This window comes from Lutra lutra, chromosome 14, assembly GCF_902655055.1.
Source record: "Lutra lutra chromosome 14, mLutLut1.2, whole genome shotgun sequence".
NCBI lineage: Eukaryota > Metazoa > Chordata > Mammalia > Carnivora > Mustelidae > Lutra > Lutra lutra.
Window position 1 is genome coordinate 12,289,599 of NC_062291.1, and position 11,698 is coordinate 12,301,296.

Consider the following 11,698-nt stretch of genomic DNA (forward strand, 5'->3'; position numbering starts at 1 on the left):
TTTCTAAAATCCCTACTTACAATCTCCACTGACATTGGTCAGCTGAGCAAATTATTTGGCTCTTGAATTCTTACACACATAATGTGATTTGACATTTTGTGTGTAATTTGCACGGAACAATTTGACATTGCCTAAAATATGTGGTGCTTTTTAAAAACTATTATACTCAGATGCCATATCTCATCTATGGGGTAAGTCCGTGGAGGGGAGAGTCCCGACTTCCCGAATTCAGTGGCACCGGTGCGAATGACCTAAAGTTACCAGTGGTTCTGTGAGAGGTGCTGACGTTGAGGGTGGCGGTTATGTTAGCTGGGACCGTTTGGGCAGCAGATGGCAGTAACCTGCCTCAGCAGCGTAGGCAACAAAGGAAATGGTTGGCTCCCATAACCTGCAAGGTCAAGGGGGAAGGCTTGACTTCAGGAGTTGCTAGGTCCAGGTGTTTTGAGAAGACATCATGGTCATGCTGTCTCCATGCTCCACATTGCCTGCCGTCTCTCTCCTCTCCGTTTGCTTGCTTCTCAGATTTTCCACGAGCATATAAATGGGTTACCAGCACCTAAAAATCCCAAAGAACAGAGGGTTCCCCTCTCTCTTTCCCCAATCCGTATCGGCTCCCCTCCTTAACTTACCGCTCCTGCAGGCCCACTGCTGAGGCAGAGGAGTCAGGGACCATGTGCTGGATGCCCTTCCAGAAATACATACTGTGGAGGACAGGGCATTTCCAAAAGGTTGGCTGAAGGAAAGACAAAGAGCAGACACCCACTGTCTGACATTGACAAGAAGAACAAAGAGGAGAGGAGAGAGATGTATCATCAACACAAACGTAAAGCACTGGGATTACTGGTCATTACAGTTATTTATAAGAAAATCGGCAAGGCAGGAGCTGTGAAAGTTAGTCACCAGAACATGATCAGCATCACGGGACAGGATGGCAGGGACTTAGAAGGTGTTTTAAGAATTTTAGGGCGCCTGGGTGGCTCAGTGGGTTAAGCCTCTGCCTTTGGCTCAGGTCATGATCTCAGGGTCCTGGATCGAGCCCCATATCAGGCTCCCTGCTTGGCAGGGAGCCTGCTTCCCCCTCTCTCTCTGCCTGCCTCTCTGCCTACTTATGATCTCTCTCTGTCAAATAAATAAATAAAATCTTTTAAAAATTTAAAATAAAAAAAAAGAATTTTAAAAGGTGCTGTGGGAGGTCATGTGAGATTCAGAGCACACCCCAGGGGCCGGAGTGGGGAGCAGGGAGCAGGAGGGAGGGAGGGAGGAATGTAGTATGGGTCGCAGTCCAAACCAAGCATGGACAAGAAACTTAGCCACTATGTCTAGGAAGCTTTGGAGCTTTGGAGTGAAAGACATTGGGGAGAGAAAGCTGTCCAGAAGGTATATAGAAGATCAGCAGGGCTATGGGGCAGATCAGAGAGAAATGCAGGACTAAGGGTGGTCATAGGAAGGAGAAAGTAATACTCGTGGGCACATGTTAGGGAGGACACCTCGCCTCCCCAGGAGGAAGTGGCTGTTAAACTCAAGGACAGGACTTCGAGCTGAGGTGTCTGGTTTCAGATGGGTCTGTTCTCCTCTATCTGTGTGGCTGTAGGTGTGACGGGGAAGACGGGCAGACACCCTATAGGAACTGTGGGAACCTGGGAAGCAGGTGGAGGCAGAGAGCAGATAGATACCTTGCATTTGCATCTGGGAAGAAACCCTCAATACAATCCAGTACCCCAACAGCATGTAGCATTTCCCAAATACGGACAGTCCTCGGTGGGAGTGAGCTAGAGGTAACGGTGAGCTGAATGCCCCAACAAAACCCTCAGGAGTGAAAAGCAGTAAGGAAGAAAACCCCATCCATCACCCATAACTGGAAGTCGGTGCCTTGTGGAGAATTTCATCTCTGGATTATACAGGTGTTCTTTTCTGTAACAGAACAATATGTTAGAATATTTAGACTATTTTTTTTTTGCTATTTTCAAATAGTGCTGAAGTAAATATATATAAGTGTATATATGTATGTATGTGTATATAAAATTATATGTGCGTGTTGTGTATGTCCAACCACTTAGGTATTTTATGTGTAGGTATACACACACCCACAATACATACATACCTCAAATACACACATCAGCTCCTAGGATCTGGGAATTTGTGCATTATTCTGACAGATGCTGCTAAAACACCTGTCACATTGTCGACCAATTCACACTGTAGCCACGACCACGAAATTCTGTCCTTCACACTTGTCCATGCTGCCTGCCTCCAATCATTTATATTTTGCTCATCTTTTAGGTGACAAATGGCATCTCATCTAATTTTTAAATGCACATTAATTCTACTTTAAGGAGGTGGATATCACATTTTAGCCAGTTGGGACAGGCTAGCTGTATGCGGCATCTGGACAGACTGGTGGAGAGTTAGAGAAGCATCACAGTGTGATGCAGAGTGGGAGGGCTCGAGATGATCTGGGTGAGAATCTCTCCCCCCTCCTCCCTCATGCATCTGCTTGATCTCTGGACACATTACTTAACTCTCTGTGTCTCCATTTCTCATAAAATGTGATTATTTTAAGGATTCAATGAGATAAAGCATATGGTGATTTGCACAACGTCTGTCACGTAGGAAGTGTCCGATCTATATTCTCTTTGGATCATTTATTATTGCACTGTGTTGGGCTTTGGGCATCCTGAAAGCCAGAGCAAAGTGAGTTCATTGTTCAAGAAGAAGAAGAGGAAAGTAACAATAGATGCGACGCTTCTGTCGCACATAGCTCTGTGTCAGGCTCCGTACTAAGCTCTGGACATACATTAAAACATTTCAGTGACTAACAAAGTCTCTTTGACCACTTACTATTGAATTCTAGGTTAAAGTTCTCAACAGTTTATTCCACTAAGCAGAATGTTTCATTCTTATTTGTCTACGAGGCACATGGTTCACCAAAACAGTTAAGTCACCCCCAGGAAGTAGCTGACCTTCCTTTAGGACTGCAAAGCTCTCCTGCCACGCACTGAGGCCGCTCCAGAAGGTGGCGTGTGAATCTGGCGGCTCTCTGTGGAGAGACTGATGTGGGGCTCTTGCCAGGGGATATGTGTCCCTGTTCTATGTGACAGTTTACAGTTGAACCCTGTTTAGATCAAGAGCCTAAACACAACACAAGTGCTCCCAAGAGTATTGTGCTGGGATTATCAATGCTGAAGTCACAGGACGACACTTGTTGAGGAGTGATTTTGGGTCAAGTGCACCGTGGCTGCTGATGTGAGCAATCTAAGGGGAGGAGGCGGGTCCCACCCAGAGCTTTCCAAGACAGCCTGGGGGTCTTCCTGGTGATGCTCTCACTGGAGCATCTCACTTATTTATGTATTTTGGTTAACAAGTGTTTGAAGGAACTAGCTGCAGTTCTGCAAGCCTTTGTACACAAACGTGTGCGTGTGGGTGCTAAAATACTTTCTCATCGCCGAAGGGAAACTGTCCAAATACTGGAAATATCCAAAACTTGGTTTGGTCAGTGCAGAATATTCTGGCAAAGCTACTGCATATTATCAAGCAGATAACAGCTGCCTTATATACTGTTATCAACCGTTACCCAGAACCGACATGCTGCTTCTCTAGCCACATCTTGAGGTGACACAGTGTGTAGCGATTCACACCCCTTTCCTCCCTTGTTCCGGGATGAGGCTGCTCATGCCCGGGAAGGCTTAAACGCTTGCCGACTCCCTAACACTGCGTCCGCCTCCAGCCTGGGAGAGGCCCGGGTCCGGCGGGATTAAATGCAGGTGAATAAGACCAGTGTATCGCATAAGAAGCACAGACACATCTCCTCTTTCCCCCTTTCTCTTTAAAATAAGAGAAGGAAGATTTTGTTGGGGGGACCGCATGACGTGGAAGTGTAGGTGGTATAGCTTAGAAATAGGGAGAGTGTGGACAGAAAGAACAAGGCACAAGCAGGTGCATGTCACCTGCTAACTGTGCTCTGATCTGTCTCCCCTAGCTCCAGGCCCCTCACCTTTAAAGTAAGAGAAAGAGCTGGATGTTTCTGGCCTGAGAGTAAGCCCCATGTCAGAGGTCTCCCATGGGTTTTAAAAGTTGTACAGTCCAAAGAACCAATCCAAAGAAGGCAGACATTCTCCTAATGGTGCCTCTTCTCTCTTCTCTCCCCAGACTATGTCCGAGAATCACAATGAGCTTGCACACTAACAGTACAACCTCGCCTTTGTTTCCAAACATCAGCTCGTCCTGGGTGCATAGCCCCTCAGATGCTGGGCTGCCCCCAGGCACGGCCACTCACCTTGGCAGCTACAACGTCTCTCGGGCGGCCGGGAATTTCTCCTCTGCCAATGACACCACCAGCGACCCGCTGGGAGGCCACACCATCTGGCAGGTGGTCTTCATCGCCTTCTTAACGGGAGTCCTGGCCTTGGTGACCATCATCGGCAACATCCTGGTGATCGTGGCCTTCAAGGTCAACAAGCAGCTGAAGACGGTCAATAACTACTTCCTCTTAAGTCTGGCCTGTGCCGATCTGATTATTGGGGTCATTTCCATGAACCTGTTTACCACCTACATCATCATGAATCGGTGGGCTTTAGGAAACTTGGCCTGCGACCTCTGGCTCTCCATTGACTATGTGGCCAGCAATGCCTCGGTCATGAACCTTCTGGTCATTAGCTTTGACAGGTACTTCTCCATCACGCGGCCGCTCACGTACCGAGCCAAACGAACGACAAAACGAGCTGGCGTGATGATCGGCCTGGCGTGGGTCATCTCCTTCGTCCTCTGGGCCCCGGCCATCCTGTTCTGGCAGTACTTTGTCGGGAAGAGGACGGTGCCGCCCGGCGAGTGTTTCATCCAGTTCCTCAGCGAGCCCACCATCACGTTCGGGACGGCCATCGCTGCCTTCTACATGCCTGTCACCATCATGACTATTTTATACTGGAGGATCTATAAGGAGACTGAGAAACGTACCAAAGAGCTTGCCGGGCTGCAGGCCTCGGGGACAGACGCAGAGGCCGAGAACTTTGTCCACCCCACGGGGAGCTCTCGGAGCTGCAGCAGCTATGAGCTGCAGCAGCAGAGCCTGAAACGCTCGTCCCGGAGGAAGTACGGCGGCTGCCACTTCTGGTTCGCCACCAAGAGCTGGAAACCCAGCGCCGAGCAGATGGACCCCGACCACAGCAGCAGCGACAGCTGGAATAACAACGATGCAGCCGCCTCCCTGGAGAACTCGGCCTCTTCCGACGAGGAGGACATCGGCTCCGAGACCCGCGCCATCTACTCCATCGTGCTCAAGCTGCCCGGGCACAGCACCATCCTCAACTCCACCAAGCTACCCTCTTCGGACAACCTGCAGGTGCCCGACGAGGCGCTGGGGGCGGCCGACCCGCAGAGGAAAGCTGGCAAGCTGCAGGCCCAGAAGAGCATGGACGATGGCGCCGGCTTCCAGAAAAGCTTCTCCAAGCTCCCCATCCAGCTAGAGTCCGCCGTGGACACAGCCAAGGCGTCGGAGGCCAACTCCTCAGTGGGCAAGACCACGGCCACTCTACCTCTGTCCTTCAAGGAGGCCACTCTGGCCAAGAGGTTTGCTCTGAAGACCCGAAGCCAGATCACCAAGCGGAAGCGGATGTCGCTCATCAAGGAGAAGAAGGCGGCGCAGACGCTCAGTGCCATCTTGCTGGCCTTCATCATCACCTGGACCCCGTACAACATCATGGTTCTGGTGAACACCTTTTGTGACAGCTGCATACCCAAAACCTATTGGAATCTGGGCTACTGGCTGTGCTACATCAACAGCACCGTGAACCCCGTGTGCTATGCGCTGTGTAACAAAACATTCCGAACCACTTTCAAGATGCTGCTGCTCTGCCAGTGCGACCGGCGGCGGCGGCGGAAGCAGCAGTACCAGCAGAGACAGTCCGTCATCTTCCATAAGCGCGTGCCCGAGCAGGCCTTGTAGGGGGGGCTCGGCCCAGCGCAGCAGCCACGCGCACGCATCCACCCGCTGACCTCCGGGGAGCGCCGGCCGGCAGTGGGGTGATTGCCGGGGTGATCAAAAGGGGCTTGTCTTTTTATCACCCAGATATGAAGGAAGCTGCCTGTTTACTGACCCAGTGAATAAACCCATTTTAATATAGAAAGACACCAAGTCAGCAAAAAAAACAAAACAAAAACAAAAACAAAAAACATATTCCTAAATATAAAGAAATTTATTCTGAAATAGACTTTGGTTTTTTTTCCCTCAAAGAGGGGGGGAAAAATGTTTCATAGCAATTCCACACCCAAATCGGTCTGCTGGGTTCTCTGAATCCCCGTTAGCACGGGAAATCTTAGCTGACCATCACTAGCTGAGCCCGCGGCCACGTTCCTTCCAAGGAGCCCATGCAGGGCAATCCAGGTCCCACAAGGAACACATCAGGCTAGTAAATCGGTGGTTCAGAAATTACTTCATACGTTGCAAAGCTGAACCTTCTTGTCCCAATAGAGCTTCCCCGTCTTCTTTAGTGTATTGTTCAACTCTATTTGTGGACTTGATTCTTACAAAGTACTGTTTCGTGCATTTCCAGTTTCGTACCAATAAAAATATACAAGTATATATATGTGTGTGTGTGTGTGTGAGAGAGAGACTTCTGCACACACACACAGTGTATATAATATACTGGGAATCACTGAGCTGGCAAATTATTCTTGCAATATATGCTTTCAGTACTTTGATAACTGAAGTTCTCTAGGATCCTAACACAACATAAAAGTGAAATAAACCCAGTGTAATGTTTTGGAAACCAGGGCTCCCCCCCAAACCATCCCGGGGAATGCAGCAGCGCACAGCCAGACTCTTGAGTGTAAGCCGTGTAAGCCGGGTGCTTTGCTGATCTCGACAGAGTTCCAGCAAACCGGGGCCCCTCTGAGCGAGCCCCAACCACGAACCACATCCACGGGGTTGAATCTAATCGTCCAAATCTGAATGTTGCCCAACAAAATTTCTGCTATCTCAGCTGCTTGAAACTCATAGTGTCGCGCTTGAATGTCACACGCAGCAATATCTATGGCAAAGCGCCCCGGTGACACCGTGAAGTGGGGGGAGAACGTGGTGTTGGAGGTCCTGCTACCTAGCCCCTTCTAGATGCAAAAGGGCATCCCCCTGCGTTACCTAGCTGTGGCCAGCGCTCTCCGGGGTTCCTTGCGCAACCCTCACTCAGTCACGGTGGGGTTCAGGAACTTTCCTGTCCTCCGAAGAAAGTATTAACACTTTGAAAAGTATTTCTTCAAGTTCATTTCCTTAACCTTTTGAAAAAAATGATTCTGTATCTCCTTTGAATTGATCCAAAAGCTCAATGTTGTACTGAGGGGCGGGTGGGAGGGGGTGCCACCGTGGCTTGTCATTTTTGTCACTGTTGTAGTTGTTGGGGTTCCTTCTTTTCCTTTCACCGGGGCAGTGTGGGGAGCGGGAGGGGAGGGGGCGGGGTGGGGGGGTCGAGAAGAAATCTCACCTCTGTACAGGGCCTCGGGTCGTGGACCCCGGGCCGGGGTAGAAGCTGCTTCTGTGTTCACTGTGAGCTGGTGTTTACAGGTGACAACAGTGGGTGTGGGCTCAGTGGTGTCTGTGTTTCTGAACTATTTAATTTCATGTTCTGTTTATATGAAGAAATATTTATGCATACTTCACCAAGTGTCTATTTAATGTTGATAAATATTACCCTTCGGTCTTCAGCCGTGGTGTCCCTCGAAAGTGATTCTTTCAAGTCCCCCGAGCAATCAGTGCAGTCAGTCAAGCTTTTCATAAGGCTGAGGAGAAGACGACGGCCATCCTGCTGGCAGCAACAAGTCCCTAGCTCCTGGGGAATAAAAAATCAACTGTGACTTTGACGGAAACGTGGAAAAACCACTCTTTCGTTGAACCTGATGGGAAATGAACGAAGCAACCCTCCACCTTGGTGTTTGAAATTACATGACAATGGTAAAAAAAAATAAATAAACTAGATCAGCGTAATTGAAAGAATATATATATATATATATATATATATATTGGGCCCACATTCAACCAAAGAACAAGAAAAACCAGAGACTATTTTCTAATACATAGAGCAAACTACGGAATGTTCTGTGATCCACTTGTGAAACATCTGGTGAGCAACAGCATCTCTGTTTTCCTACTCTGGTTGGCCTGACACTAATAAACATATGAATGCTGATCCCAGTGTCCCTGGGCGTCCGTGATTCCCCTTCTTTTTGAAACTCCTGTCCTGCCTTCCTCCCAAAGGGCTGTTTCCTGTATTTCCAACAAAATTAGAGAGCATTACGTTTGAGAAATGGACAAACCCCGAGCTTTGGCACAACCACGAAGGTCAGTAGCAGCTTGGCTTGAACCTGATCCTCTCCTGACCCTGTCCTTTCCTTAATGCTGATGATGGCAGAAAAGAAACTACTCCAAGCCTCTTGCTCTCCCATTTTAAAATCTCTTATGGATAAAAGCTGTTTTTGCATGCTAAGTACTTCCTGTGTTTGTAGAAAGGTATGGCCAACTCTTAGGAAGTTTTCTGAGAAGGAAAATAAGAAAAACAGACTCCTTTTGAATATGGGGGAGTTAGTTAGGATATGGGTGATCAAAGAGGTGGAGTGTTTATAACTGGACAGAGCTACACGTGTCTTTCCCAAAGGGCTTGTCATGAGAAAACGTATTAGGCATTTACATAAGATCAAAATATCTTCATCGTCAACCTGTGTTATTCCACATGGAGGAGGTCTGCAGAGCTTTCATGATAATTCACTTTAATGGAAAAAGCAAAATAAGCCTAAAATAAGCCGCACATGAAGAACACCCCCCCACACACACATGCACACATGTGCACACACGTACACACTTGCACGCACACACATCTATCCTCCCATCTTCTCTTCTCCAGGCCTTACCAGATGGGTAAGAGAAGTAACCTGTCTGGTCCCCTATTTCCCTTGGCTCTGTTCTCTTGGCCCATCCCCTACCTGTGGTCTCTCTGCTGGTTTCCCTACTATCCTGAATCATCCTTGCCTTAAATCCAGTCTTGACTCAAAATACACCCATTTCTGTTGACCCTTTTCACGTACAATAGTCCTACACTCTGACAGAGAAACAGGATGCATTAGGCATCATTAGGCATTAGAAGCTGCAGTGGATAAAGATCTAGAAGCATCTCTGCTTTCTCTGTCCACCGCCCTTGCAGAAGACAGGCAAGTTTATGGCTCTGGAAAGGGATGAGAGCCCCTGGGCATCACCCTGGGAGGAGCGGGAGGGCAGAGTCGGCTGGAGAGGGCGGCCTCATGAGGGAAGCGGGGCACCAGGGCTCAGGCTGGTGGAGGAGGCTGATACCACACAGAACTAGGGATTGCTCTGGTGTCCCATCCTTGACTCCCAGAGGGGGACATAATACTGAGACATCGGACGGTCCATCACTAGCAGCTTCAGAGGACGAACAAAAGTAGCACAAAAAAGCACTAAAGGTCACCAGGGACTTACATGTCCTCTGTGCACCCCTGCATGTCGCTCACACTCCCTGGTTGCCTCCAGATGCTCGTGCTAATCAACAACACGAAGGCATCTGAACTTGCCCTCTGACAGCAGACAGATCAAAGCTGAGGCCCGGGGCAGGTGTAACGGTGTGTCTGACGAATAGGCAAACACGTCACAGACCCAGCAGACTTACTGCCTTATGTTTCAACACTGGAAGTCTGGGGTACCCACAGCTTGTCGGTGAGCCTGGGGATGGACTGCTCACAACGCTCCTGCAGCCTGGGACCCACCTGAGGCCTGACGGCCTTGCAGACAGAGCCACTGGGGAGCAGGTGCTCTTAGTGCTGCTCTCATAGCTCTCCCAAAGGGACCAAAACCGCAGAGCACAGCACCCAGGACACGAACCCTTTCCCCAAGCCGCCTCCTCTAAAAGAACACGTTCCCTCCACTGCAGTGTGCACAGAGCTCAGCTCAGCTGGGAGCCATCTGGCCTGTACTTAAGGTCCAAGGATGGTTTCTCGGCTTCCCTCTGTGGGTGCAAGCCATGGGCTCTCTCTCCCTGTGCTCTCACATCTCTATTTGGTATATGCTCAGCCTCCACCAGGATTACTGCTCCAGACCCAGAGGCTGGCTCTGGGGACAGTAACCCAGACCTCTTCAGAACCAGGTATTTCCATCTTCTTTTTCCAGCTTTAGTGAGGAAGGAGGCTGCTGAGGGACCCCCCCCCCAAAAAAAAAAAAGAGTTAATAAAGCGACTCTACCCCATAAAGTTTGCACCTGCCACGTGCTCTCCTGGGTGGCTGCGGCACGGGCAGGTGTTCCTGCTGCTCCTGAGTGGACGCGGCTACATTCACAGCCTCACGTGCACATGGGTGGACAGGGCACTCGGACGTGTGGACGAGGGCCCCAAATGCTTGGTGAGAGCCAGTGTTTCAGAAGAACGTTAGGCCTGTGGTGGTCATAGCAGAACCCTCCAGCTCTGGCCTGGTCTGGGGTCACCCCCACTCTGAGTTGCCTGAGACAGCCTCGTGAAAGGCAAATGGAAAAGGAAGCTGTAGGCTCCGTGGCAGGAGAGGTACTGATAACACTGTCCGCACCCAATTCAGACTCTGTAACTCTATCTTAACCTTAAAAAAAAAAAAAAATTATCTCTAGAATATAAAAGTCTCTTATTGTTCCTTCTCAAAGTCCAAAATACTTCTTAACAATTCTGCAATTTGCACATCAAGCCCCAAACTATTTTTATCCTCAGTTCTGTGAGTTCCTTGACAATACAAAGCAGGTATCATGCCTCTGTCTGCCTCCCCGTGGCTGGCACGACGTCCATCAGGGAGTGGACACTCAGTAAATGTTGTTGAATGTTTAATGTAAACCCTATTACAGACCACAGAACGAGTACTTATCAGACCTGTGTGCAGCCCGGCCCCACGCTGTTGCGGCAGTCAGGGGTCACCAAGCTGGGAAAGTCCTTAAGGGAAAAATGTGATGATTCTTAGCTCATGAAATGTTCCTGAGCAACAAGGAAAAATATTGTAAACAGACTTGAAGTCGTTGATGTAATGAAGAATACAGAAAGGGGGGAAAAACCAACTCTCTCTTTTATCCCTAGAACTCGGGAACTTTTTACCAGACTGGTGAACTTCTGTGGTCCTTCCTGGGTGTCCGCGTGGACGTACTGCGAGGGCCAGCAGAGGCCAAGAAGACACGTTTTCCACTTGTGCACGTGAAGATCTGTCGTGGGTGCCAAACCTGGTCTGCATGCAGTTCTGCTCGGTGTGGGAAGTTAGGGAAGAGTCCATGCTGTTCTGCAACGACACAAAAGTCCAGTTTTAATCCCTTCCTCGTCCAGGCCCTGGGCTCTTCAGCTTCCCACCTACCACCCTCCAGAGAAACTTCCTTAGGGCTCATGCTTGGAGCCATGGAAGGCAACATTGCGAGTGACACCTCTTTTCTTTTCTTTCTTTCTTTCTTTCTTCTTTTTTTTAAACACACGGGAACTAAGTTGGTGCAGGTCTGAGGGATAATTAAACGAAAACGGGCCTCCCAAGTTGGGGCGTGAGCACACTGATTTCTGGGGGCAGGAAGCCTTGGGGGCAGCACCTGTGATGCGTGTGGTGATCACACCCCTCTCGTTCATGAGGCTGTAGTGAGAAACCACTATCCAAAAAGAGATGACGGCTCTATATTTGCTTTGTAAGCAAAAGGCATGTATCATAGTTGCATCTAAAATA

The 11,698-nt window shown here is 49.2% G+C and overlaps 1 protein-coding gene and 1 long non-coding RNA gene across 8 annotated transcripts in view; one reads left to right on the plus strand and one right to left on the minus strand.

The window, feature by feature from the left end:
• CHRM3 (cholinergic receptor muscarinic 3) overlaps nucleotides 1-7,955 on the plus strand; it is a 506,410-nt gene extending 498,455 nt beyond the window's left edge. For 6 of the 7 annotated variants that reach the window (XM_047703265.1, XM_047703264.1, XM_047703263.1 and 3 more), the window contains one exon: nucleotides 4,147-7,955. In XM_047703265.1, the coding sequence (XP_047559221.1) occupies nucleotides 4,147-5,938 (1,792 nt within the window). In that variant the 3' untranslated portion in view covers nucleotides 5,939-7,955. Of the gene's footprint in view, nucleotides 1-113; nucleotides 192-4,146 lie in introns of those variants that run through there. The other variant, XM_047703266.1, reaches the window with a different exon arrangement.
• Nucleotides 6,771-11,325, minus strand: LOC125085100 (uncharacterized). The gene is made up of 2 exons (XR_007122774.1): nucleotides 10,229-11,325; nucleotides 6,771-7,814 (listed from the first exon to the last, which is right to left on the minus strand). It is a non-coding gene; the product is annotated as an uncharacterized LOC125085100 (long non-coding RNA).
• Between the last annotated feature and the right edge of the window lie 373 nt (nucleotides 11,326-11,698).